Source organism: Lathamus discolor, chromosome 1 (assembly GCF_037157495.1).
Source record: "Lathamus discolor isolate bLatDis1 chromosome 1, bLatDis1.hap1, whole genome shotgun sequence".
Lineage (NCBI taxonomy): Eukaryota > Metazoa > Chordata > Aves > Psittaciformes > Psittacidae > Lathamus > Lathamus discolor.
The window spans coordinates 165,865,124-165,891,797 of record NC_088884.1 but is presented as its reverse complement, the minus strand read 5'-3'; the positions used below and the strand labels follow the sequence as shown (position 1 = coordinate 165,891,797).

The 26,674-nt window shown below is 65.9% G+C and overlaps 2 protein-coding genes across 5 annotated transcripts in view; one reads left to right on the top strand and one right to left on the bottom strand.

Moving 5' to 3' along the window:
* Positions 1 to 335: 335 nt before the first annotated feature.
* LOC136005664 (dedicator of cytokinesis protein 2-like) overlaps positions 336 to 26,674 on the bottom strand; it is a 47,121-nt gene continuing 20,782 nt past the window's right edge. The window contains exons 29-51 of one of the 3 annotated variants that reach the window (XM_065663328.1): positions 8,755 to 8,853; positions 8,389 to 8,483; positions 7,964 to 8,042; positions 7,768 to 7,868; positions 7,510 to 7,568; positions 6,966 to 7,114; positions 6,686 to 6,771; positions 6,024 to 6,180; positions 5,730 to 5,770; positions 5,508 to 5,598; positions 5,318 to 5,437; positions 4,555 to 4,644; positions 4,350 to 4,454; positions 3,662 to 3,803; positions 3,233 to 3,314; positions 3,051 to 3,135; positions 2,781 to 2,867; positions 1,845 to 2,021; positions 1,679 to 1,762; positions 1,460 to 1,597; positions 1,146 to 1,231; positions 772 to 965; positions 336 to 424 (exon numbers count right to left, since the gene is read on the bottom strand). In XM_065663328.1, coding sequence (XP_065519400.1) covers positions 773 to 965; positions 1,146 to 1,231; positions 1,460 to 1,597; positions 1,679 to 1,762; positions 1,845 to 2,021; positions 2,781 to 2,867; positions 3,051 to 3,135; positions 3,233 to 3,314; positions 3,662 to 3,803; positions 4,350 to 4,454; positions 4,555 to 4,644; positions 5,318 to 5,437; positions 5,508 to 5,598; positions 5,730 to 5,770; positions 6,024 to 6,180; positions 6,686 to 6,771; positions 6,966 to 7,114; positions 7,510 to 7,568; positions 7,768 to 7,868; positions 7,964 to 8,042; positions 8,389 to 8,483; positions 8,755 to 8,853 — 2,346 coding nt within the window. In that variant the 3' untranslated portion in view covers positions 336 to 424; position 772. Of the gene's footprint in view, positions 425 to 678; positions 966 to 1,145; positions 1,232 to 1,459; positions 1,598 to 1,678; positions 1,763 to 1,844; positions 2,022 to 2,780; positions 2,868 to 3,050; positions 3,136 to 3,232; positions 3,315 to 3,661; positions 3,804 to 4,349; positions 4,455 to 4,554; positions 4,645 to 5,317; positions 5,438 to 5,507; positions 5,599 to 5,729; positions 5,771 to 6,023; positions 6,181 to 6,685; positions 6,772 to 6,965; positions 7,115 to 7,509; positions 7,569 to 7,767; positions 7,869 to 7,963; positions 8,043 to 8,388; positions 8,484 to 8,754; positions 8,854 to 26,674 lie in introns of those variants that run through there. The other 2 variants (XM_065663338.1, XM_065663347.1) reach the window with 2 other exon arrangements.
* On the top strand, positions 10,836 to 25,665 carry LOC136005674 (uncharacterized). Of its 2 annotated transcripts, XM_065663361.1 has the most exons (4): positions 10,836 to 10,928; positions 18,555 to 20,400; positions 22,695 to 22,769; positions 25,282 to 25,665. In XM_065663361.1, the coding sequence occupies exons 2-4, from the start codon at positions 18,818 to 18,820 to the stop codon at positions 25,478 to 25,480; spliced, it is 1,857 nt and encodes a 618-aa protein (XP_065519433.1). In that variant the 5' UTR covers positions 10,836 to 10,928; positions 18,555 to 18,817; the 3' UTR covers positions 25,481 to 25,665. The 2 variants fall into 2 exon arrangements, with proteins under 2 accessions (XP_065519433.1, XP_065519444.1); XM_065663372.1 differs by lacking the exon at positions 10,836 to 10,928 and having other exon boundaries at positions 17,999 to 20,400.

Below are 26,674 nucleotides of genomic sequence, written 5' to 3'. Positions count from 1 at the left end.
GGGCCAGCTCGCTCCTGTCCGCGGGGCTGCAGCGCGATGGGGCGCGAGCCCAGCGGGGAGCGATGGAGCGCGGCTCAGCGCCAAGAGCCATCGGCACCGGGGCTGCGGTCAGCGGCGGGTGCTCCACCGGGAGCGTTGGGTGGGAGGCACTGGAGCCGCATGGGATCCGCTCGCACTCTTGGTGCCCCCGGTGCTCCCGGCTCGCAGCGTCCTGCAGGGCTGAGGGTGCCTGTGCGGGGGGGGGGGCTCGTACCCGCCCTGCTATGGCTGGGGCACAGCCCTGAGCCTGGCTATGGGCTGGGGGCTGCCGGGCCGGGGCTCGGGCGGTACCTGTGGGGCTCAGCTGGGCACCGGTGCGGCTTGGCCCCGGCTGCTTCCCGGCGGAGGTGCTCTCGCTCACGTGGGGGAGCCTCCGCTTCTCGTCCTGGGTGCAGAGGGAGGTTCAGCACCGCGGGGGGGCACGGGCGGCACCGCAGGAGCCTCTGGTTGGGCTGGCGCGCCCCAGCACCCTGCCTGCAGCCCCGAGCTCCTGCCCTGTGCCCCCACCCAGCTGCTCCTGCCACCAGCACCCCGAGTCCCACCCGTGCTGGGGTCCCTGGTGCTGCAGGAGGCCTGGGGAGCATGAGCGGACCCCAGGATGGGGGGAGGCGCCGGGGCTGGGCTGAGCATCACCTTGGGCTCCGGCAGCTCCGAGATGGACTGGCACAGGTTCTGCCACCGGTGCCCAAAGAAGGTGCTGGAGCGGTTTTCCCTGCCCTCGGTCCTGCTCACCTCACTCTCGGCGGGTTTTGGAGTCGGGGGGGTCTCCGCGCTGGGGAGCATTGGGGCTGGTGAGGGGCGGGCAGCAGGGAACGGGAAGCAGGGCTATGGCATGGGCCAGCCAGACCGAGCACCGTCTCCACTGTTGGTGCTTGGCAGGGACAAGCCAGCAGGGCCAGCATGGATGGCTCAGGTGCCACGGGAGCCTGGGGGCCGCATACGGGGTGTCTCTGCTCCACGCCCCCCACGTGGTGGCGGGAGGGACCCCCGATATGTGCCTGGAGCAGGGCACTGCTCTGGGCAGAGGGGCTGAGGACGGCTCAGGGGCAGCAGGGAGGGGTGAGCGCGGGGGGGCTTGGGGGCTGTGCTCCCACCACGGCACTTGCCTGTCTCTGCAGTGGCTCAGCCGGTCCCAGTCGGGGCCCCAGGCCATGGACCGGGGACGTCCGGGCCGCTGGTTCTCGAAGCAGACCTGAGAGCGCAGGGAGCAGGGAGGGAGCAGAGCGCGGAGCCCCCCGTGCCTGCCCTTGCTCTGCCTGGGCTTGTGCCACCCCACGGCAGCGCTGTCCCCTCCCCAGGGTCCCCCATGCACAGAGCCCCTCACCCTGCTGCAGCTCCAGCCCCAGGGGCTGGTCCCTGCTGCCCCAGACCTGACCTGGCCTGTGCGGTGTCACCCGCGGGTGCTGCGCTCAGCACTCACCATCTCCCGCAGCCCGTACTGGCTCTCCACCTTGGCCCGCAGCTGCCCGAAGCACTGCTCCATGCGCTCATGGAACGGCCGCAGGTCCTCTGTCACCTTCTGCCCGTGGAGCCGCATCCCCTCCGCCAGCAGCGGCACCTGCAGGACAGGGACAGGTCCACCGGGACTGCGGAGCCCCCGGGCTGGGGCGCTGCGGCTGGTGGGTGCCGAGGTCCGTACCTGCCAGGCCATCAGGTCCTTCAGCTTCTCGATGTTCTCCTCGTCCCCGGGGTGCTCCCGCAGGTAGGACTCCTGGAAAAAGGCCTGCAAGGAGCTGGCTCAGCGCTGCCGAGGGGCCGGCTCAGTCCCACGCCGGCGGGGGACAGCGCAGCCCCCGTGTCCTCACCATCTCGTACTTGGCGAAGCCCCCCATGACAGCAGGGTCCACAATGCCGCTGAGCAGCATGGAGAGCGGGTTGATGGGCAAGCCGGGGTCCTGCTGGTGCCGGTTGATCTCGCTCATGATCTTCTCATTGGTTTTCATCATGGTCTCGATGGCGTTTTCCAGGGGGGAGATGATGGTCTGTGCCCAGGGAGGGGAGTTCACAGCCGCTGGCCCCGTGACCTGCCCAGCCTGGGCAGGGTGGCAGCAAGGGCCGTCCCTAACGCCGGGGCTGCTCCTCTCATGCCACAGCACCCCTTGGCCCCTGACTCCCACAGCTGAGCCAAGCGGTCAGGAGGAGGCACTGGAAGTGCTGGTCCCAGCATGGAGCAGAGGCTGCAGCAGCGCCAGTCCTGCAGGCCAGGAGGTGGACGTGGCAGCTCCTATGCAGCCCCTGTGCTCAGCACAGCACTGATGGCCCAGCCAGGGCATTCCCGTGTCCTCCCACAGCACCCGAGCCACTGGGCTCCGGCGCCTCCCTCTGTGAGAGGTGTGAAACCCACGCATGGAGCTGGTGGAACCCCTCCAGCGCCGCTGCTGCTCCCACACATGGCCTCCTGCTCCCCACGGAGGAGATGGGCACCCAGTGGGTGAGCGCCCAGACCGGGCCTGGCAGTGGTGGCAGCTGGGCTCTGTGCTCGCACTGACCCCGGCCCTGTGCCCAAAGCACCACAGGGCCACAGGAGTGAGCTGGGGGTTTGAGTGCTGTGGGGCTGGATCTGGTTTGCACCAAGAGCAGGGGATGCTGGGGCAGGACCAGCTCCTGCACCCGGCTTCGAGCTGCTTGAGCTCGGGGAGCCCGGAAGGGGAATGGGGGGCAGCACCCCCGGCAGGCTCCGTGTGCTGCTGTCTGGGGGAGGGATGCCCCGGGAGGGTCCCACTGCCCCCGAGCCCCCTCACCGTGGTGGTGGAGGTCACTGCGAACCAGCGGAGGATGCCGGGCAGGGGATAGGCTGTCAGGAAGGTCGTCCGCTCGATCCACATGTCCTGTGGGAAGCAAGGGGATCAGCCCAGCACCCTGGGACACCCCATGGGGCAGGGGGCTCCCACCTCCCCCTCCCATGGGCATGGAACCACCACCATCCCCAGCCCAGGTCTGGGAGCCCCCCTGTCTTGCTTGCACCCCCCTCCTGTGGACACTCAGCTCCTCACTGGCCCCCTGGCACTCACTGCAAATTCATTGTCTGGGTCCTTTGGGCCTTTCTTGAAGGGCCGCGAGTAGCTGAACCTCTGGACGTGGTTGGCTCTGTAGAAACTGGAGGGCAGGAAGGGCAGAGGGTGGGAAAAGTCCCTGTTTGCCCCTTCCCATGCAGAGCAGGGCAGCAGCAGCTTCTCCGTGCCAGGACCCTCACTTGGTGATCTGCTCCGGGATGCTCCGGTCCTTGAACCGGCGCCTGGCTTCCTCCGCCGGCTGCACGGTGAAACACTGGATGTCTGCAGGAGTGAAGGAGCCACCAGCCCCACTGCAGGGACACGGTGTGAGGGACCCATGGGGGGGGCAATGGCCCAGGAACCAGCCCTCCCCCCAGCCTGTGCTCGGAGGATCCCTCCCTGCCTGGTACCTGCCCAGAGGATCCCTCCCTGCCCATCCCTGCCCAGAGGATCCCTCCCTGCCCATCCCTGCCCAGAGGATCCCTCCCTGCCCATCCCTGCCCAGAGGATCCCTGCCTGCCCCGTCCCTGCTCAGAGGATCCCTGCCTGCCCATTCCTGCTCAGAGGATCCCTCCCTGCCCGTCCCTGCTCAGAGAATCCCTGCCTGCCCATTCCTGCTCATAGGATACACTGTCCGGGGGAGCCAGTGATGTCCTGCCCAGGGGGACTCGTGCTCTTGAGCCTCTCAGCACTGGGGAAGGGGCTCAGCAGCTGCAGCTCGAAGTCCTCCCGGCGCTCGTACTCCTTGCCCCGGTAGATGAAGACCTTGTTCTGCAGGGGCGGAGGAGACAACTTGTCACTCCCGAGAGAAACATTGCCCCAAGCCCAGCAGCTGGGGGAAAAGGGAATTGAGGCATGTGGAGGTGATGGGTGAAGCCAAGAGAGCTTCACTAAGGGCAAAGGATGCCTGATAAATCTGGTGCCCTTCTGTGCCAGGGTTACAGTGTTGGGGGGTAAGGGAAGAGCAACTGACGCCATCAGCCTGGCCTTGCATAAGACCTGTGGCACTGTCCTGCGCAGCACCCTTGTCTCTAAGCTGGAGAAACAAGGATTTGACAGATGGACCTCTCAGTGGATAAGGGATTGGCCGGATGGACTCATTCAAAGAGTGGAGCTGTCGGAATGAGTCCAGAGAAGGCCACCGAGATGGCCTCCAGAGGGGCTGCAGGAAACCTGGAGAGGGGCTTTGGACAAGGGCCTTCAGGGACAGGACAAGGGGAATGGCTTGAACCTGCCCGAGGGGAGACTGAGGTGGGCCCATGAGAAGGGGCAGGGGAGGGAACGCAGCTCCTGTGGCCGCGGCACCAGGACACTCACCCGCAGGAACGGGGGGAAGCCCTGCCCGTAGTACCCCACGGCAAAGTAATCCGGACTGGGCCGCGGCACCTTCAGGATCTTCTCATAGAAGCCGGCTTCCTGCTGCTGCAGGAGAGGGGTGGGAGTGGGGACGGGATGGGACCGGCCATGGGCAGGAGCGCTGCGGCCCCCCCTGCTCCCCCTGCTCTCAGCAGGCGTCGCTCACCAGGATGTCACTCAGCAGCGCGTAGTCAAAGACCTCGCTCTCGTACTGCTCCGCCAGCTCCTTGCAGATGTGGATGGCCTCTTCCCACATCTGCAGGAGGTGGAGCTGGGGGTGAGCTGGGGCAAGGAGGCACTGGGGCCTCCAGAGGAGACGGGCCCCATCTGCAGCGAGGGCAGGGGGAGCTGGTGGTCCAGCTGGGTGCAGGTGGCTGCAGCAGGACTTGGCTTCCCACCATCTCCAGCCCCTGAGCCCCCAGCACGAGCAATTCCTCTCCTGGGGTGTCCTAGCTGCTGGCCCCAGGCAGTATGAGGGCTGGGGGCTGAGACTGGGATGGGATGGGACAGGATGGGATGGAATGAGGTGGGATTGGATGGGATGGGACAGGATGGGATGGAATGAGGTGGGATTGGATGGGCTGGGACAGGATGGGACATGACGAGATGAGACAGGATGGAGGAGAATGAGGTGGGACGGGACGGGATGGGATGGGGTGGGATAAGATGGGATGGGATGGTACGGGGTGGGACGGGGTGGAAAGGTACAGGATGGGGCGGGATGGGTGCGCAGGGGGCAGCGCAGCCTCAGCAGCTGGGTGGCTGTGGGCGAGCCATCCATCCCCGCCCCGCTGCAGGGCAGCTCAGCCCCACCACAGCGCTGGGGAGCAGGGCCGGGCCGGGGCTGCAGGCTGCGAGCGGCAGGCAGCGGTGGGCAGGGGCGCCCGCGGGGCAGCGGGAGGCGGCAGCCGCGGCGCGGCCGCGCTCACCTTGCCCTGGTCGAAGTAGCGAAGGACCTGGTTGTAAAGCGCCTCCTTGAGCTGGCGCTGGGTGCGCAGCGCGGGCCCCTGCGCTCCCGGCCCCGGCGCCGCGCTCGCCTCGTCCGACCACTGCAGGGGGCGGCGGAGCCCGTCACGGCGAGCCCCGGCGGCCCCGCGGCCCCGCGGCCCCGGTGCCCACCTCGAGCAGCCGCGCGTGCAGCAGCAGCGTGTAGGCGCCCTCCGTGTAGTTCTCGTAGCCGATGTGCAGGTCCCGCAGCTTGTACAGGTACCTGCGAGCGGGGCCGCGGGTGGGCTCCGGCCCCAGAGCCCCTGCGCCCGCCCCGCCGCAGCTCCTCCGTCCCCGCCCGTGCCCTGGGGCGCAGCAGGGGCAGCGCCGGGACCTTGCCCCGGCCGCGCTCACCTGATGTACATGGCCTGGCGGCCGATCTCCTTGTAGAAGTTCTGGGAAGAGCAGACGAGGCCATTCGAGCGGCCCGGGAGGGGCCGGTGCCACCCCCCCCCCCCCCCCCCATTTGCTGTGCTGGGTCACGGTGCCGCTGGGACCGGCCCCATCAGTCAGACCCAAAGGTGCCTCCCAGCAGGTACCTCCCGGGGGCACCGGGTTTGGCACCGGGCACACCCCACCCCTGCTGTGCGAGGGGCCGGGGGGACATGGGGCTGAGCCCCGGGGCAGAGGCACGGGGCAGGTGCCCACCAGCAGGTTAACAGTGCAGCTCATGCTGTAGGTTTTGTTCTCGTCGTTCCGCACGGCCCGGTAGTCGAGGAGCCGCTCCAGGAGCCCCGTCACCAGCGCCACAAAGCTCTGCCCGGGCTCGGCCAGCTCGGGGTGTGCCCGGCAGCAGCTCAGCAGGCTGGGGAGGGCAGGAGGTGACAGGGTCACTGTGCTCAGCCCCAGAGGGGGACAGGAGGGGCAGCAGGAACAGAGAGCCAACTGTGTTCATGGGGAGAGCTGAGAGCTCCATCTGCCCAGCACAGGGGTCTGTGGTGGGCATCACGGGACAGAAGGAAGGCCCGGGCAGAGCAGGGGCATTGTGGGGGCAGGGGCACTGCTGGGGCAGGGGCATTGCTGGGGCAGGGGCCCTGCTGGGGCAGGGGCATTGCTGGGGCAGGGGCATTGCTGGGGCAGGGGCATTGCTGGGGCAGGGGCACTGCTGGGGCAGGGGCATTGCTGGGGCAGGGGCATTGCTGGGGCAGCAGTGGTGTGCAAGGGGCACATGATGCTGCCAGGGCAGGAGTTTTCCTCCGCTCAGGTCCTGCCCCAGCTCAGAGCACAGTGAGGAGCAGGCTGGCTGAGGCAGTGTGGGGCAGGAGGACAGCAGAGGCTCAGGGGCTGTGGGGATGTCCCCGCACACTCACATGCTCTCAAAGAGCTGCTTGTATTGCTCGTCCCCGCGGCCGCCCTCCACCTCAGTGTCCAACTGCCGCAGGATCTCGTCCTCGAACTGCAGAGACGTACATGAGCAGCGCCGGGAGCTGGGATGGGCAGGGCTGGGGCTGTGGGGCTGCAGCGCTGGGGCAGGAGGCTCCCAACAGCCCGGGGCTCAGCTGCTGCAGCCCCTTCCCCAAGGACCCCCCCCACTGAGGGGTCCCTGTTCCCCTGCCCTGTGAGGAGCAGGCTCCAGCACCAGGCACCCACCCGGGCAAAGCTGCGGGTGAGCTGGTACTCGCAGAGCATCATGTCAAAGAAGATGGGGATGGTGGCCTTGCGCAGCTCCGGCTCCGGCACCAGTGTCATCTCCAGGATGGGGCCCACCATGCCTGGGATGAACTCAATCTTGCGGGGGCCTGGGAATGGGAAGGCCATGCTGCAGGCAGACACCAGCCCAGAGAGGGGAGGCTGCCTGCAGGGAGTGAGGGCTCACAGCTGGCCACAGTGCTGCAGGTTCACACACCACAGCTTTGCATGGCTGCAGATGGCACCTCCCACAGGTTCACACATCCCACCCTGCACATCCCAGAGCATCCCCCGGCTCACACATCCCACCCTGCACATCCCAGAGCATCCTCCAGGCTCACTCCTGCCAAGCCTCTTCCCTGCTGGCTCGCACACCCTGCTCATGCCCGCAGCCCCGATGCCCCCCGCTGGGAGCATCCCACCCTCCAGCACCATTCCAGGGGCAATGCTGGTGACCAACAGCCAGCAGACCCTCCCCAAGCCCCCATGGCCATGCTGTGCTCACCGAGGTTGTACCACATGTCCCGAATGGATGCTCCGATGGTGGCTCTCATGTCCCCATACCTGCCAGGACAGCTTTGGTCAGCACAGCGCTGCAGCCTGGCGCAGCACCCAGAGCAGAATGTGATCCAAGCACAGCCCAGCTGGCTCACCCCAAACCCCGGCCCCACAGCGTAGCAGCTGCCTGAAGTGGAGCTGCAGAGCCCGGCCCCATGGTGCTGCCGCAGGGCAGGGGCAGCCGGAGGAGCTGAGGGCAACTCACTTGGCCAGGATGCTGCTGCGCTTGGCCTGGGAGAAGTTCTCGAGCTGCAGCGAGTCCTGCGTCAGGAAAGCCACAGCCAAGTGGAAGCAGTTGTTCCAAAGCTGCAGTGGGGACAGGGCAGAGATGGCACAAGGGGCAGCGGCAGAGCTGGGGTCACGCGGGGTCCCCTCACCCTGGGCTGGAGCAGCGCCCTCACCTGTAGCTCGAAGCTGTCCTCGCTCAGGAACATCTCTGTCAAGGTGGAGGCAAACTGATTGATGGTGCGCAGGAACTCCCTGTAGGTGATGGGTCAGTGGCTCTGCCTGTCCCAGTGCTGCAGGCAGGGCCCAATGCTGCTGCTGCACCGGCATTTCCACTGATGCCACGAGGTGTCCAGCAACAGCTCCCCACTCCCCGGGAGCCCCCAAGCCCACCGATGGGGCTGCAGCTGGGGCTGGACTGCCCCAGGGCAGAGCAGGAGGCATCTGGAGCTGCCCTGAACAGGACCGGAGTGCTGGAGGGGTTTGGAGGGGGCTGAGCGAGCCTTGGGCTCCGTGCTCCAGCGCCTTGGTGCCCCGTGCCCCAGAGACACCCCAGGTCCAACATCCCCCCGTGGGTCACTGCCAGTCCAGGGGTCCGCACCGATTCTGCACCATGTTCATCACCATCCAGTCGGACGGGTACACTGTCTTGCCGATCAGGTCCTTGAAGAGGATGAAGGTCTCCATGAGGAAATCCTGGGGGGAAGGAGATGTCAGGAGCTGAGCTCGACCTTGATACTCTCCCCAGGTGATGCTGCACTGGACGCTGGGGCTGGGAGCAGCCTCACCACCCACCAGCTTCACCTCTATGGAGTAGGGACGAGTGCCCAGGGGTGGGTGGCACCAGTGCTGGGTGCCCAGGTACAGGCACTGGGACCAGTGGGACACCCCAGCCAAGACATAGGGTGGAGAGGGAGGGGGGTGCCGGTAATGGAGGGCCAGGGTCGCTGCATGGGGCAGCACTCACCATCAGCTCGGCCCGGGAGGGGAATGCCTTGATGTAAGATCTGTAATGTTCCATGTCCATCTGGCTCAGGATGGCAGCCATACAGGCCACATAGTGACTCTGTGGGACAGGAGCTGGTCAGACACTGCTGGGGTCCCGTCAGGTGTGCTGGGGATGGGGTTCCCTGCTGCCACTGTGGGGTGCACTGGGGATGGGATCCCATGGCTGGCACCGTGGGGTGCACTGGGGGTGTCCAAATGCCTGCCCATATTCCTCCAGCCGGTCTGACCCCAGACCCCTGGCTGCCCTGGGGGTCCCTCATGGTCCCCTCCTCCCTGGGTCTCCACATCTCTGCTGCCGCACTGAGCCCCATCTCCTACAGCCAGCCCTTCCCCTGCCAGCCCCTCACAGCCTGCTCCAGGGGTGGGACAGTCCGTGCTGCTGGTGCAGACAGGGTCCTCAACTGCACCTTGGCTGTGGATAGTCTCTGACATTTAAGCAATTTAAGGCTCTGTGTGGATGGAAGGGCCTTTTGAAATGCAAGCAGCTCCGTTCTGGAGGCTGACAGTGTCTGGAGTGCCTCTGGCAAAGTGTCCCAAATTGAGCCATTAACTCCACTCCTGCTCTGGGTGCTCACGGTTCTGTCGAGAGGAGCAGCAGCACTGGCTGAGCAGGATTCCTGAATGCAGGATGAGAGGGCCTGTGCCCGACCCTTGCACTATGCTCAGCTGCTCTCATGAACCAGAGGTGCCAATGCTGCTCCCACTGCGGCTGCTCTCCCGTTAGCTCATTACAGCAATGTTTTCTTCACGATGCCTCTAACATGGATGAGGCTGTGGTGGGTTTGCTCCTGGGACAAAGCTACAGGGGACTCCCCAGGGCACTGAGCAGCAACTGAAGCCCGAAAGCCAACGAGGTCAGAGCCCCGGGTCACCGCTGTGTGTGTGTGAGCAAAGCAGCTCCGAGCCCTCAAGTGGCGTTGTAGGATTCTGAGCATCCCCGGGCATGCAGCAGCCCGGATCCAGCCCCGCAGCAGGGTCAGAGCGTGGCAAAGCTGCTGCTGCCAGCACCACTGCCCTGCCAGGGCCAGGACGCCGGCACCCTACAGGCAGTGAGGCTAGGCTGTTCCCAGGGAAGGGCTGCAGCACAGCGCAGGGGTGAGCAGGGGAGCACCGTGCCCCAGCCCTGGACGTATGCAGGAGCTATCTTGTGAGAAGCAAATGGATAAAAGCCCAACAGGTCCCAGTCCTTGAGCACGAGGGTGGAGGCACAGGCACAGACCTGAGGCTCCCTGCTGAGCGCTCTCAGCAGCATCAGCAGCACCTCCACGCAGGGCACCCGCGCAGGCACAGCAAGGATCCTGCAGAGGCCAAAGCAAGTCCAACCTGCCCTCGAAGCTGGAGGTAAATCAATCCCTCCTCCTCAGTCCTGGCCTGCTCCAGGACTCGCTCGGGAGCAGGGAATGTCCTCACTGCAAGCTAAGCACTGGCAAAGTGCTGCCACAAACGCACCCACGGTCCCTGAGCCTCCATGAGTGTGATGCCCTGGAGTCCTGGTCTCGGGAGGACCTCACGGTGGGAGCTGGGGCTGCTTCCCGCTGACAGAGCCCGGCTCTGCAGCCATTGCAGGAGCAGCCTGAGCCCTCACCGAGGTTCTGGGGTCCATTTCTCGTGTACAGCCAGGGGTGCAGCCCCGGCACGCCGGTAGGACCACCGGCAGGACCGGCTCCCAGCTGGGGGAGAGGGTCTGCGGTCCCCTAGGGGCGGCTCCTCTCCCACCCGGGGCTCCCCAGCTCCGGACCCACCGCCGTGGGGTCCCACCGCCCACGGGCACGCCGCCTGCACCGGTGATGGCGCGGGAATCGGGGCTCTGCCCCACCGTGTGCCCGGCCCCGAACGCCGCACCGGCCACGGCGTTCGCACCCTCCGGGTCCCGATCCCTTCTCTGCCCTCGGGTGCGGATGTGCAGCCCCCGCTGCCCGGTGCACGTACAAGGACACCGGCACCGCTCCCCCGGCCACTCCGCCCCGCCCGGGCATCCCGGCCCCCGCGCCCCGTCGGCCCCGCCCCCGGCCCCGCCTCGCTCCTCCCCCGGCGGCTCCGCCCCGGTACCGGCGATCCCGCGCGGCTCCGCCCCGCCCCGCCGTGCCCGGCACCCGCCGCTGCCCGACCAGCGCCGCCGCCGCCGAGCACCAGGTACGGGGCGGGCTGGGACGCGGGGCCCGGGGACTGGGAGCGGCGGAGCGGGGCGGGCCGGGCCGGGCCGGGCTGGGCTCTGCGGGCAGCGGCCCTGCGGCCCCGCTCGGTGCGCCGGGAGCGCCGCGGCGGCGGCACCGGGGCCGGGACCGCGACCCCGCGCTGTGCGGGAACCGAGGGGGTGGGATCCCGGGGCCAGGAGCCGCGGATCAGTGCGGGGAGCCCCGACGCCGGGACCCCGCGGCGGTGCGGGCAGCGGCCCGGGGGCGCGCGGTGCCCGGTGCGGCCGGAGATAGGAGCCGGGCGGGGAGCGAGGGGGATGGATCCGCGGTGCCCCGTTTCCCCCCCTCGCCGGTGCGCTGCGTCCGGCCCCGAGCGGCCTCGGCCGCCCCGTGCAACCGGGGTCGCAGCACTCCGGGGTTCCTCCGTCCTCGGCCCGAGCAGGAGCTGCCCGGGGCAGTGTGGGGCGCCGGTGGTACCGGGCACCCCGTGCCGGGCACCCCTCATCCCGCGAGCCGCGGGCCACCATGGCTGGGGTCCGGGGGACCGCAGCGTGCTGGTGGCAGCGGCGAGGGGTGCAGCCGAGGGGGGTAAATCTGCGTTGAGATCCGCGTGTCAGAGGGGGGAGGACACCCGGGGTCGCGTCCCTGCGCTGCTGCTCGGCTGTGGCAGCTCCGCTCGCCCGGCAGCTCCGTGCCGGAGATGTGGGATCTCTCTCTGCTGGGGCTCGGCTCCCCCTTGTTAGGAGACGTATCCATCAGCCAGGGCTGTGTATGGGTGACACATGCACACGCACAATCCCCGGGATGTCACTTTGGGTACCACACGCCGCGTTGACGCCGGCCTGCTCACGCTGGAGGGATTCAGCCCACGTTGCTCCCAGCAGCTCCCAGAACCGTGTTCTGCGGTCAAGGCCTCGGTGGCTGCCGGTGGGGCTTTGGCAGTGGAGCCAGGCACAGCCTTGTTTGCTCCCTGTGAGATAGGAAGGTGAAGCTCTCGGGGCTGCTCCAGTCCCTCTTGTCCCCATGGGAGTGCACGCAAAATGCAGTTAGAGCTGTGGTGTCCTGTAGAGGAGCCTGGAGAAGGTCTTCATGGAGCTCTTCTGTTTGGAGCATGAGGTGGACACGTACAAGTAACCACTGGGACCAGGCTTTGCAGGGACCCGGCTTTGCAACATGTGCCTGCATGGCGACAGGTCCCAGCCCAGCTGTCGGCCTTGGGTGCCTTGGGTGCTCCTCACAGCTTGCAGCTCCCGGTGGTCTCCACACCTGGCACCTCCCAGGGGACACGGGACGCTGCGGACCCCCGGCCGTGTCCTTCCCTGCTGATGCTGCCCGAGGAGAGGTGCCGGGGAGGTGACCCCCGGGCAGAGCCGGGCTCAGGCTGGCACCCACCGCCCGTTCCCGGTGTTTCCTCTCCATGGGAAGCGTTCGGTCCCTGTTGCGCACTCAGGGTGGATTTGACCACAGAAGCTCCTTTAGACTGAGGTTATCTTCTCTATGAATTATAATTATTGTAATTATTTAATGGCATGGTAGCATCCAGAGGCCACAAATAATTAGTGGGTCTGTTCCTGTCTGTAGTAAGGATGCTACTGCCATGCTAAGCAGTGCTCTTGGACAGGGTCTGTCCTGCGTCTCTATGGAAATGGTCCATGTCCTCCCGGCTGCTTGGGTGGGGAAACCGAGGCACAGGGTGAGGAAAAGCACTCGCTAATTCCTGAGTTCCTCTGGTAGCGGCGTTGTCTGAAGCGCACGGAGACAAAGGGGGGGCGCCTGCGTTGAACATCCACTTAAAGGCAGGAATTTGTATTCCGAGAGGACGTTCTCCTGCTCTGTGCCGGGAGGCTGCAGCTGCAGCAGCTCCTGCGCCGGGGCCAGCACCGCGGCTGGGCTCCCCAAGGCAGGACGAGGCCAGCAAGGGGACAGGGGCTCCCCCATGGCAGGGACCAGGCTGATGGGGGGACAGAGTGTCCCTGCCTGCACCCGGGGCTGAGCCACTGCAGTCAGGACTGGTGCACACAGGGTTGACTGGCGGTGCAGCTGCCTCTGGGAGCTGCCTGGTGGCAAAGCCATTCCAGCTTGTTCCATAGATGTGCTTTGTGGACAGCTTGTGGTTCCTGATGGGATTCCTGGCACGCGCAGGAGCACACGGAGTCCCACTCTGTCATGTTCCTGTCCTGGCGGCTGGTCTTCTCGCTCAGATGGGGGGCTGAGCACCACCTCCTGAGAGATGGGATGTGCCTCCCCAGGAGAGCATGGACCTGCTCTTGTGATGGCCAGGCTGGACAGGGCTTGGAGCAACCTGCTCTAGAGGAAAGTGCCCTTGCCCATGGTAGGGGGCTGGAACTGGAGGAGCTTTAAGGTTCCGTCAACCCAAACCACTCTGTGATTCTACTCTATGATTCCATGAGCTGTGTCTCCTGTGGCCAGAAGTGTTTGGGCTGCGTCCTATTTCCCTCATCCTGCAGTTGCTGCAGGAAGAGCCCGTGCTGCAGGTGCTGGCAGAGCCCATGTGCTCCGCTGCTGGGCACCAGCTGCCCTCCAGGCTGGGTCTCCGGGTCAAGCGTTTTCCCTCGTCCCGCAGCACAAGGGGTCTCCAGGACAATGAGGAACGTTAATAGAGCCCATGCCATGTTCTCTGGAAGGACACAGCCCACGAGGGTGTTTCCATCCTCCCGCTGTGGTCTCTTCTGTGGATGCTGGACCACAGCAGCTGCTGCAGACTGCAAGGGGCACTCAGCGAGGTGGAGCCCTGGGGCTCAAAGGCAACAGCCTCCTCCTGGGTACCGGCTCCCAGGGCTCCCTGCCGCGGCCTGCCCGCGTACCCAGGGGTAGGTCATCCCAGCTCATCATGTCCCGCTTAAAGTGGTGGTTTCGGTGCTCCTCTGCCTGGCAGGGAGAGGTGAGAATGCAAGCGGGTAGCAGTGAGCGCTGTCATCACAGCTGTATTAGCATCCATGGAAGACAGAGGAATCATTTGGCTTCTGAGAGCTTTGCGCACTTCACTGTGTCTCCTGACCGACCATGTGAAGTCTCCATCTGACAGCACCAGCATCGCTGCAGTTGAAAGGGAGCAGAGCCGATGACCTCTGTGTGCCCAGAGGAGGATGCTGTTCTTCCCTAACTGATGGATCCCTCCACGGGGCATTACCCAGGATGCAGCAGCCCTGGAGAGGTGCCCACCGGGTGCTGCTGCTGCAGGGGTGGGTGACGGGGGTCCCGGCTCCCAGAGCCTCCTCCTGGGCCCGTGGCAGCGAGTGACTGATTTTCTCACAGAGCCCTTCAGCCTGTGACCTAAATAGAGGAGCAAGCGAGTCCTAGCGCGTGCCAGCGGGTGCAGGGGGACCCTGCAACGGGCGATGGTGCTGGGCGCTGGGGTGCAGGGCCCTGTGCCTGCCGCCCTCTGCCCACTGCTTCCCGGGGAGCCCCGGGCTCTCTGAGCAGAGCCAACACCTCCCTTGCCTTGGGCACTGCTGCCAGGGAGGAGCTTGAGCCGAGCAGGAGTGGGGCGAGGACCAGGGGACACCGGGAGCTGGCCCTGCGGACACGATGGGGCTGGATGGGGTGAGCGCTGCCAGGGGTAGCCGGAGAGGGGATGTGCTCAGCACAGGGGCTGAGCTGCTCAGGCGCAGGCGCTGTTATTGCCATGAGCACAGTCAGATATAAAGGGCTGTGACTCAGTGCCTGCAGGACACTGGGGGTCTGTGACGCTCTGTGAGCAGCCAGGCTCTGGAAGAGCCTCCAAGAGAACCACGAGGGCAGGGCAGGAGCTGGCTTCATGGAGCAGCTTCCTCAGGAAGGAGCAGGATTTGGGGCTTGTGACCTGCCCGAGGAGGGGCTCCGAGTCCTTGAGTCCCGCAGTTGCTCCAACCCGAGTTCAATCGCGCCGACTGCTCCGGAGCCAAAGCGGGATTAAGCTCTGTTGCTGAGTGCAGGGTGGTGACCCTGGCTCCTGCCCTGGCCTCTGCTGAGAGCAAACGCCTCGCTCTCCGGTGCCGCCCCTGCCCAGCCTCAGCGGCAGCTTTCTCCTTGCCAGAGATGAGGAAGAGCAAAGGTTCCATCCCAGGAAAGCCGCTGCCCCCGCAGAGGTGATGGGCAATCAGCTCTTCTCAGCTCCAGGAGAATCTGGCTTCCTCTCATAAATCTAATCTCTCGGCTTCCTGCGTCCTGAGGGGAAGATTTATCTGTCTGCCCTGCTTCTCCCTCTGCCACTGCCAGGAGGCGGAGGATGGGTGGAGAAGGGAGCAAAGCTGGCCAGGGACCGGTGGGTTGTTCATGGCGGGGGGGGGCAGCCGAACCCTCCATGGGTGCCTATGGCCCTGCTCTTGGATCTTGCCTGGGACCTGCCCGCAGCCCTGGCTGGTCTGTGCCGCAGGACACCAACATCCATCGAGTCAGGAGGAAGAGCTGAGCTGGGCCTTGCTGCTCCAGAGGAGGAGGAGGAGCAGGGCTCTTCCTGTGAGGCCAACCCCGCAGCCCTCTCTAGATGAGTCTCAGCACAAAACCCCAGCAGATCTGGTGCCTGCCCCTCAAAAATCACCCTCAGCCAGCACCGGCCGTTGGCTTCCTAAGGGGAGGCTGTGGGTAGGAGCTGCCAGTGCACGGGCACAGCCTGGGCCGGTGATGCAGGACCAGGTTTGGGATCCCAGCATCTGAAGTGGTGCAGGGGGCTCATGGATCTGAAGGCTCTGGGCTGGGGGTGGCTGATGCGTGGTTCAGAACATCTCAAAACTCCCCATTGCTCCGAGGAGTGTTCGGGTTTGCAGGCAGCGAGGGCTGTCTGAGGGCTGGAGTTCGGTGGTGGCCATGGCCGAGTCACGGGGGCCATGGGAAGTGGCTCCTGATGGCTCCGGGGCTCACTCAGTGGAGGAGACACTGTTCCCAAGGGCACTGAGCACCCATCTCAGCCCGGGAGCCCAACACTGAATGCTCGTGTCACCTCCTGCGTGGCAGTGGTGTCGCCTGGTTTTATCTCGACATCATCTGATGTGACCTGCTGTCACAGCGCGTTCACGCGCTCGACATTCCCATAGGACCTGACAGGAGAAAGCCACTCAGACCTTAAAAACCTGCTGAGGTGCAGGATCCGCTGTGGCACAGAAGGGAGCAAATCCCTCCCACGCTGCCCCAGCGAGGAAGTGGCTCCTCTGGCTGCCCCCCCACTGCCCAGCGCTGCTCCGCGCTCCTCCTCTGTGTTCACCCTTTTCCTCTCTTGCCCGTCTCTCAGCTGCGGGTACCCCACGCGTTCTCAGTACTGAGTTTTCCCGAGGGTGCAGAGTGCCTTTTCCCAGTAAACGTTCTTGAAGATGGCAACTGGAACGTGGTGGTGTGGCTGGGGGCTGGTTCCCTGTGCTTCCCATGCCTCTCCGTGCATCCGAACGTCCCTGGAGCTGTGCTTCCAGGCAGATTCATTGCAAGAGCGGTTTCTTCAGACCCAGCTACAGCATGGGGTGGCCCATCAGGTACTGGAGCTACTGGCTGAGATAATGAGTCCTGATGCCATCCTATGGCCAGGCTTTCTAGCGCTGGAAGATGCCAGCACATGGCAAATAGTGCCCGGACATGGCGTGAAATCACAGTGCACCATAAAGCACACACAGGGACAAGAGGGAGGGTCCTGGCTCTTGGTGTTTGACATCCTTGGAGCTGTTCTCAAATGGAGTTAAGTGCACAGATAACTTACAGTCTCTCTCCTTGTCCTTGTGGCTTCATCCCTGCTCTCCCTGGCGGTGCAGTTTAGGAGATAAGGGGTGACTGACAGCGTCCTGTTTGCTGTGTGGGCAATGGCACGGCCTCATGTGCTCTGCTGCCACTGAGGTCCCTGCTGCGGGCTCCATGGCTGTGCCTGGACCCTGCTGGGAGCGCCCATGCTCAGCTTTTGGAGCAGGTTCCTGGCTTCCTCTATCCTGCGCCTGTCAGTGTTCTTGTTGAGAAGCCTCCAGAGCAGGTTCCTGACTCCCTCTGCCCTGTGTCTCTTGCTCTTGTTGGGAAGCCTCTGGAGTAGGCCTCTGGGAGTGCTCAGCCTGATTGTGCTGGTCCTGATCCATGCTCAGGAGGCTCATCCAGCTTGGAAACGTGCCGGCCAGACCCTCTGCCACCCGGTGCATTACCCCGCTGCAGCTGGGAATGCTGATGTGAGACCAGGGTGCGAGCACTGAGCTGCAGGCACCGGCCGTGGCTGCGGCATGAGCCCGGTGACGTGAGCCCTGGGAGCAGCTCATCCCACAGCCACACGCAGCACTGGTGCTGGTACGGCCCTCATCCATGGCCAGGCACCACGGGCAGGGCACGGCTCCAGCGGGCTTGCGGGGCGCAGGGCGAGTGGCGCTGGCTCCATCCCCGCGCCAGCTCCATCCTGCGCCCGTTGCTGCCCATACTAACGAGCTGCCCCGTCCCTCCCGTGTCTCCGGCGCGTCCAGCCTCACAGACGCTCCCGGTGTCTGGGCACGGCTCCAGGCTCTGGAGGGAGCATGGCGCATGGAGAAGCATCCCGACGAGTGCAGGGCTGGGGCAGCGGGAGCCGGGGCTGCTCGGCACGGAGGAAGCTGGGTCGGTACCAGGGTGACTCCAGGTCACTGCGCCCTCTGGAACAGCAGGAGCAAGGCAAGAGGCGAGGGGAGCCCCGGGGCGGGGGGGGCTGATCCCCTGTGTCTGTCAGAGGGGGCCTGCAGAGCCAGCGAGGCTCCCTCATTGTGTGCCAAGCAGTGGGCAGGGGCAGGGACTGCAGGGTGCGGGATGTGGGACATGGTGTGGTACAAGGGGGCAAGCCTATGCCATAGGGAGCCCACATTGCTCCACTCCTCATTTGTACTTCTGGCGTTTCTGGAGCGCTGGGAGGCTGAATGGCCAAGAGAAGCAGCACCACTCTCCACTGGGGCTGGCACCACTCCTGGTGATGCTTCCCAAAATGAGCCATTCCTTAGCCTCCTCCGCACCCAGGACATCCCAGGCACGGCTTCTGCTGTGTGCCCCATGGTGTCATGTTCCCAAGCCGTGTGAGGAACCGGTGCAGCAGCTGGGGACCGGGTGGGCAGGGGCAGAGCAAGGCAGGAATAGGGGCTTGGTGCTGGTGGGTTTATGGCCGGGGACATGTCCCCACGCACGGCGGGTCCCCAGTGCCCATTTCAACCATGTCCCATGCATGACGGGTCCCCTGTGCCCAGTGTGGCCCTGCCCCACTCAGGCTGGGTGCTGCGCCCACCCCAGACATGTCCCACACACGTTGGGTGCCCCACACCCTGGTGCCTCGTGCCTGGCGTGAGCTCTTTGTCCGTCCGTCCCACACGTTGCCCCCGTGCCTGCCCCACGCTGCCCTCCTGCTGCCAGCACACGAGGCACCAGCCCCACGGAGCCAGAGCTATTTTTAACAGCCGCTTCTGCTTGATTTGAGCTGTGAACTTGGAACGTGTTTATGCTAAAGGGGTTTCTCTTTTTTCCTTCTCTTTGTGCTGAAGAGGCAGCGCTGGAGATCAAAGCTTGTCTGTTCGCGTTTGGTGACGGGGCTGGCAGGGAGCGGCCAGGGCCAGCAGCTCCGCGGGCACTGCGCTGCAGCGGGGGACGCTCCGGTGCTCGGGGGGCTGCGGCGCAGGGACGGGGGCTCACGCACCCCTCTGTGTCCCCGCAGGTCCGGAGCCATGGGCAGGGACGTTCGGCACCCGACGGCGCGGGCAGCTCGGCACTGAGCGGCGCAAGAGCAGAGCGAACATGGGGTGCCGGCAGCTGGGGGTCTCGGCCGCGGGCGGTGCTGCCGGGGCCGGGGGCCGGGGACCGTAGGGCCGGGCGGGGGGCACGATGCCCGCCTCCTGCGCAGCATCCCCCCGGCGCTCGGGCGCGGGATGAGGCTGCCCCCGGCCCCGGCTGCAGCCGCCAGAGCCGGGGCCCAGAGCCATGGTCAGCCGGGAGCCCGTGCCCAGCCCGGCGCCCGCGGGCGAGGGCAGCCAGGACAAAGCCATGACCGTGCGCTCGGTGCTGCTCAACCGCGACTCGCCCGACATCGAGAGCCGCCTCAAGCGCCGCCGCAACCGCACGCAGCAGGTTCGCTTCAAGGACCTGGTGGAGGGCGGCGTGGAGCCCCCGGCAGCACCCAGCCCCAACACCCCTCGTGCCTCGCCGCCCCCCAGGGACGCCCCTGAGCCGGCGGCCGCCCCTCTCCGTGCCTCGCCGAGCCGGGCCCGTGCCCAGCCGGGCTCGCTGACGCTGCCCATGCCGCGCAGGCCGTGCATGAGCACGGCCATCCAGACCTCCCCCGGCCTCCACAAGCCCTTGGCGGCCTCCCAGCCGCGGAGCAAGAGCATCTGCGACGTGGCCGGGGCCGCGGTGCTGCCGGCTGGCGCCCGGTGCCCAGGAGGGTCCGTGCCCCCCCCTCAGGAGCCCCGCAGCCTTCCCTATTCCGGTGCCCCTGTCCAGGGCACGGCCGGGTGTTCCACTGCCCGCTGTGCCCCTGAGGCCTGCCCACTGCCCACTGCCTGTGTCCGGCCCCGCAGGAGCCCCGGGGGGAGCCGTGGGACCACCCCGCGCCCTGCATCCGTGCCCTGCAGCCAGCCCCGGCCCGCCGAGCCGCGGGCGCTCGGCCGGAGCGACTCAGAGTGGAGCCTGCCCCGGGGGCACCTCCAGACCCTCGAGCAACCCCAGCCTCATGGACACCCCCAGCCCCTGCCCCATGGGCAACCCCAGTCCCTCGGACACCCCCAGCCCGTGCCCATCCAGCACCCTCAGCCCTTGCCCCACGGGCAACCCCAGCCCCTGCCCCACGGACACCCCCAGCACCTGCCCCATGGGCAGCCCCAGTCCCTCGGACACCCCCAACCCCTGCCCATCGGGCACCCACAGCCCCTTGAGCACCCTCAGCCACAGCCCCATGGGCAGCCCCAGCCCCTCGGGTATCCCCGGCCCCTGCCCCAGGGGCACTCCCAGCCCCAGCCGTGCCACCCGTCGACCATCCCCGCCACGGGCATCCCCGGCCTCCAGCAGCCAGCTCAGGGCACTCCCCCGACCCCCCAGCACCAGCTCCGCGGCTCGCCCTGGGGGGGACCCTGCTGCTCCTCTGCAGACCCCCTGCCACCAGCGCAGGGCTGGCCCCGCTCTGCCGCCGCGGCACTGCCCCGGCCGGAGCCCCGCGGCACCCGCAGCGAGCCTGGCCACGGCCCCGCAGCACCGCAGGGACACGGGGCGCCGCTGGGGACGCAGCCGCCCGGGCGGGCACCGGAGCTGCCCCGGGGCTGCCTCACCCCGCAGCAGTCAGAGACGCTGCGCCACGTCCAGGACCTTCTGCAGCTCGTGGTGGTGACCAAGGGGCCCCCCGCGGGGGACGAGGAGGCGCGGACAGCTCAGGGAGCGGGGCCCGGGGAGCGCGGGGACCTGCGGTCCCAGCTGCAGTCCCTGGAAGGGGTGCTGGAGACCAGCCAACAGACCATCCGCGTGCTGCTGGACGTCATCCAGGACCTGGAGAAGAAGGAGGCGCAGCGGGACGGGTGAGCCCGCAGGGCCTGGGGGGCTGATGTCCCTGCAGGGCTCGGAACGGGGACAGGGGGGTCCTGCCGCAGCATGGGGTGCTGCCACCTCCCACGTGTGTTAACTCAGAGCTGCCATCCCCGTGCAGGTGGCACCACGTCTTGGTACAATGTCTCTGGCTTGTTCTGCCCATGCCAGGGATAGGGTGAGGGATGCAGCCGTGGGGACAACGGAACCTGTGTCCCTGCCCAGCTCTGGAGCAGCTGACGTGCCCATCAATCACTGGGAATGGGAACCCCGATGTCACTTCCCACCTGCAGGCTCAGCCCGGCCATGGCAGATGCCCTAGGAGCAACCTCTCTGCTCCTCAGCCTGCTTTCACCCGTTCTTGAGTTACCTATGACACAGATTTATCAGCTGGTGATGAGTCTGTGCCCTGGGGAGGTGTCCCCCCACCCTGCCCTTCACAGGACCTGCTCCATGGTGTTAGAGATGTCTGCGATGGCCCAGAGCTGAGACCCTCCAAACTCATCTCCCACAAGGGCCACCCCAGGAGATGCCAGGAGCCGCTCACCCCATGCAGACCTGGCTCAGGCCAGTAAAGCCCTCTGGAGCTTACTCCCCCTGTTCTGAGGCAGCTGGATCCCACCGGGGCAGCACAAGGATCTGCTCATGGAACTGGATTAAGCCTGGGCTGGCTGTAACTGGAGCTCAGGCAGAGCCGCCCTCATGCCACCTCCCAGAGCAGAGCTGATGGGATGGGACATGGGGAGGTCATGCAGCTGCGACAGGCTGCGGTTTAGTCCAAGGGGATGGAGATCCTTGGTCCCTGTCCTGGTATTTGGCCACCCAGGGTGAAAAGCAGTGCCCAGTGCCCAAGCAGCTCCTGTCCCCCACTCCTCATGGGGACAGCAGCAAAGAGCAGTGTGTAGGTTGGAAGGGGCCTTAAAGCTCCTCCAGCTCCAGCCCTCTGCCATGGGCAGGGACACTTTGCACTAGAGCAGGTTGCTGGCACCTACTGCTAGCAGCATCCCACCCCGAACCCCTATCCAGGGATTCGCTCTCCTGGGCGAGGTGCAGGCTGTACATCGGATATCCCTATGCACACGTATATTTATGCACCATGTGTATATATATAAAGTATCATGATCTAATTTATGTGCTAACAGGGAAATCCCCAATGTAACACATAATTTGGTGCATTAAGACCTAGTTCCTGAGGGCTGAGAACAATCATGATCAAGGTCAAGGAACAGGAGAAAGACTGAAACAGGAAAATGTGACGACAATGTGGGACAGGGGGTGATTCTCAGCTGTCCCCCCAAAAGCTGCAGGCTGCTCTGCCCAGGAGGGGAGGTGGAGCCTGCAGAGGTGACCAAAAGCATTTCACAGCACCCTTATCATAGAATCAGAGACTCTCAGACTACTTTGGGTTGAAGGGAGCTTAAACCTCCAGCTCCAACCCCTGCCACGGGCAGGGACCCCTTCCACTGGAGCAGCTTGCTCCAGGCCCCTGTGTCCAACCTGGCCTTGAGCACTGCCAGGGATGGGGCAGCCACAGCTTCTCTGGGCACCCTGTGCCAGCGCCTCAGCACCCTCACAGGGAACAGCTTCTGCCTAAGAGCTCAGCTCAGTCTCCCCTCGGGCAGGTTCAAGCCATTCCCCTTGGCCTGTCCCTACAGGCCCTTGTCCCAAGCCCCTCTCCAGGGTTCCTGCAGCCCCTTTAGACACTGGAGCTGCTCTAAGGTCTCCCTTTCAGGAGCCTTCTCTTGTCCAGGCTGCCCCAGCCCAGCTCTCTCAGCCTGGCTCCAGAGCAGTTGGGCATCAAAGGAGAGAGCTTTGGCTTCATCTGAGTCCTTCTGTGAATGCTTCTCCCACCCAAAAGCATCAAAAAGATATAAACCCCGAGTGTGGTGTGGGCTTGGATGAGCCTCTGCCCATCTGTCAGAGCACTGCTCTGCTGCCAGTGCCCCTGCTCCTGCCCTAGTGCCGTGCGTGGGGACACACACAGTGACCTGAGGGGTCTGTGGCACAAGGAACAGCTCTGGGATGGCGATGAAAGGAGGCGGACACAGCGTGAAGGATTCGGGGCTTCCGCCCTGCTCGTGTCTGCTTTGGCACCAGCACGTTCAGCCTGGCACTAACCAGCATCACAGGAGGAGAGGAGCTGGGATCCAGGAGGAGGGGAGCCGGGATCAGGGAGGAGAGGAGCTGGGACCCAGGAGGAGGGGAGCCGGGGTCAGGGGTGCCAGTCCGGGTTCCTGGCTGCTGCAGGGCAGGTCTCCGGGCTCACAGCGCCTCTGCTCTGCCGCAGGCGACACTCGTACCGGACAGGGCAAGACATCGCCAACTGCGGGACCTGCCGGGACTGCGCCTGCATCATCTACAGGTACGAGCCCGCCCCGGCTCCCTGCCCATTCCCGGGGGATCCCTGCTCTCCTGCGTCCCGCAGGCTCCTGCTGGGGCTCCGGGAGGGAGGTACGGGGGGAAGCTGCTGGGGAGGGAGGGAGGGGACCTGCTTGTGCCCATCTTCTGTCCCTGTGGTCGTGAGGGGCTGCGGGGTCTCACCCTGTCCACACCCAAGCCATCCCTGGGGGACATGGCACCAACACAGGCACAGTTCTCCCTCTGCTGTCCCTCCCTTGCGCCAGAAACACCTCCAGCACCTTAGGACACAAACCCAGCTGCGTGGGGTCAGCGGAGACCTCCTGAGCCAGGCCCTGACCCTGGCAAAGGCCGTTGCAGGGAGCATGTGGGGAGCATCTGTCCCCGTGGCACTGGGGCCAGCACGGGGCTCGCTGTCCCTGGAGCTGCCGGGTGCGATGTGGGTGCGGGCACCCCAGGGCTGCAGCCAGCTCCTTCGGAGCAGGGCCCTGCTTCTGCTTGCTCTGAGCCTGGTGCCTTTGTCTCTGCAGCTCCCGCTCCCAGGAGATGGGCTGGTCCCCAGGGTGGGAGCCGCCAGGCTGCAGCTGGCAGGGGAGCCGCTGCAGGTGGCTGTCGGTCACACAGGGGGTTCCTGCCGCTCGCTGGGGCCGTGGCTCTGCCCCACAACCAGCTCTAGGTCAGGCCACGGGAGCCTTCTCCTCCACTGGAAAAGGGTCGTTCCACCAGCGGGGAACGGGTGAGGGGGCAGCCCCCGCGCACCTTCCTGTGCTGCCTCAGTTCTTGTTCTCCTCCTGTTTACACCACGAGCTTCCCCGGTGCAGCTCGTGGGGCTGTGGGTGCTAATGGGCCCTGATGCCCGGCCTGCACAAGGCAGGGCCATGCAGGCACATGTCACATCCCGGAGGTGGCCCTTTGTGATGGCCAGTCCCCGCTGGGGCTGCTCTGGGCTGCGCTGCTGTGAGCGAGGAGGGGCTCTGGTGGGACGCGGGCAGTGGAGGCACAGCAGTCCTGGGCACTGGGTGCCAGGAGCCGGGTCAGCACCCAGGGGTGCCCGACGGGGGGGTACAGCCCTGCCTGCCCGTGTCCCATCCCAGGGGCACACACGAGCCGAGCACCCTCACTGCAGCCCTGAGCCCTCCACTGTGTGCTGGGGAGCTGGGGTCCCCCGCACTGCCCCCTCCCCATGGGGCTGTGCCGCAGCTCGTCCTTTCCTCTGGGAGCAGCCGGGGACAGCCGCTGTCCCGCAGGGGAGGTGACAGGAGGTGACAGGCGCTTCCCATGTGCGGTGCCACGTGCGGAGCAGTCACATCCCGCAGCACCTGCTGATCCCATGGGATGTGCTGACAGGAGATCCCAGCGGTCCGCGGGGAAGCAGCACGGCACAGCCAGCAAGGCTGCGGGAATGCCGGGGGGCTCTGGCACTCTCAGGAAGCCTCAGGGCTGCAGTGGGGGCACAGCCCCCGCTTCACCTGCCCAGACAGACCCAGGGCACCCGGTTCCTTGCATCCCCAGTGCAGGGATTGATGGGCAGCAGCACAGCCCTCGCATGCCCCAGAGCTGGATCAGGGCTGCAGGGGGGGGTCTCCGCAGAGCGCAGCAGAGGGGCTGGATCCCGTCCCTGAGCTGCTGCTCACGCTCTGGGGGTGCAGCCCAGCACACGGGGGGGCTCTGGGGCAGGGTTCCTGGGGTCACCATGTGCCCATGCGAGGGGACACCCTGCTGCCATGTCCTGCAGGCAGCTTTTGCCCGTCACCCACCCCAAGCAGCCGTCCTGCTGCACACTGGGGTCTGCTGCTGGGCGTGTGGCACCTGCTGTGCCAGAGCATCCAGGGGTCCCTCCTGCCAGAGGGACAGACAAACAGCTCCTGGCCTGGTGCAGGGCGGCTTTTGGGATCGGGCACCCTCAGCTGCCCTCATTCACCTTCTTCTTCATCCACCCTCAGAGCCTAGCGCTGCCTCTGCCTTTCTCTTGAGCTTGGCTGTGCTGGTCCCTGTTCTGTCTCCTCACCAGAGCTCCTTCACCCTAAATGCCCAGAGAAGCTGTGGCTGCCCCATCCCTGGCAGTGCTCAAGGCCAGGTTGGACACAGGAACTTGGAGCAAGCTGCTCCAGTGGAAGGGGTCCCTGCCCGGGGCAGGGGTTGGAACTGGAGGAGCTTTAAGCTCCCTTCCAACTGTAACCATTCCATGGTTCCATGATAAAAACTCCCCAAGGGGCACTCTGCACCCCAGGCTCCCACCAGTGACTGCTTCTGTGCGAGGCCCCTTCACACGGGCTCAGCCATTCCCAACAGCCACAGGCCAGCAGCGCTGCAGCAGGATGCGTCCTGCACCCCCAACCCCATGCATCCCAGCAACAACCCTGGGAGTGCAGTGGGGCTCCCAGGGACGTGTCCTGGCAACTTGTGTGGGGCTGAGCATGGGGGGATGCAGGGAGGGAGGTGGCAGTGGGGCACAGAGTCATGGAGGGGTCCATGCAGGGACACTGACCCTGCCCCCGCGCCCCCCATTCCCGCAGCGTGGAGCACGATTTCCGGCAGCAGGAGGGCCGCTTCCAGCGCGTGCTGAGCCATATGGACGGGGACGTAGCCCCCGGCTCCCCGGAGGCGGTGGTGGGCACCACGGTGCCTCCTCGCCAGGAATCGTCACCGGGGCTGAGGCTGCCCATGAAGATGGACCCCAAGAAACACCGGCGGAAATGCTTCTGGTTCCTGTGAGTGGGCACGGCCCAGCCCTGCTCCAGCAGGGTTTGGTAGCACCAGCTTTTCTACTTCTAACCCTTGGTTCAGAGCAATGAAGCCCCTGTGGAACCAACCAGGTCTGCAAATTGGGTGCGTGACCTGGTGTGGCACCAGGGTGAGGGACTGGGGCCGGTGTGTGATGGGAACTCAATAAATCCCACGGGGACACTATTTTTGTTACATCCTCTCCACTGTGCGCTTCTGTTCTGGATGAGGATGAGGATGGGGCTGGGGGCTCTGCCCCTGCAGCGCTCACCCAGCCCCAGGCTCGGGGCTCCCCAGGGGCCACCAACAGCTGCAGCGCTCCCGGTGCCCATCCCTGCGCCCCAGAGCAGGGGCTGCCCCCATGTCAGCCCGCGATGACCACAAGCACCGAGGCTGCACCGGCACAACGGTCCCTGTGAGACCTGTTCCCAACGCCGCGCAGGGAGGGGGGCTGGGGGGAAAGAGCTTCCACCCCGCTGCCGCACCTCAGTCGGGTCTTCAGGGACAAGGACAAAGCAGGATGGCAAAGTGCAGCCTTAGCCCGGCAAGGCTCAAGCCAAAGGGCTGAGGTGCTGCTCCGGATGTCCAGCACCTCCCCTGCCACAGCACAGCCCAGCATAACACAGCGCGGCGCTTCCCCACGGCACCGCACTGCCCCACGGCACCGCACTGCCCCACGGCACCGCACTGCCCCACGGCACCGCACTTCTCTACGGCAAAGCCCTTCATCACGGCACAGCGCTTCCCCACGGCACGGCGCTGCCCAACGCACGGCGCTGCCCCACGGCACGGCGCTGCCCCGCTGCTGCCCAACCCCATTGCTCCCTCCGGGCTCCCGGAACACGGGACGCGGTTCCTCGTGTCCCGGAGCAGCTCGCCGGGGGCACACGAGTGCTCTGGCTCTGCCCCACATCCCATCGGCAGCCGGGGCCTAGCAGAGCTCTGTCCTGCCCACCCTTCCACGAGGTGTCCCTGCTCCTCCCTTCCATGCGATCCTGGCACATGAAGCTGTGACCGTTCACCGGGCCCAGTCGCCTGTTTCCCATAGAGCACAGCCCGAAGCCCTCCTCTGCTTCCCAAAAGCGGCTTCCAGCCCCTCGGGCAGTGCCTGCTCCTCCCAATGCCCCCCCTGCTCCAGAGCTGCTCCGGGCGCTGCTCCCCTTCCCTCCCGCATCCTGCCGCGTC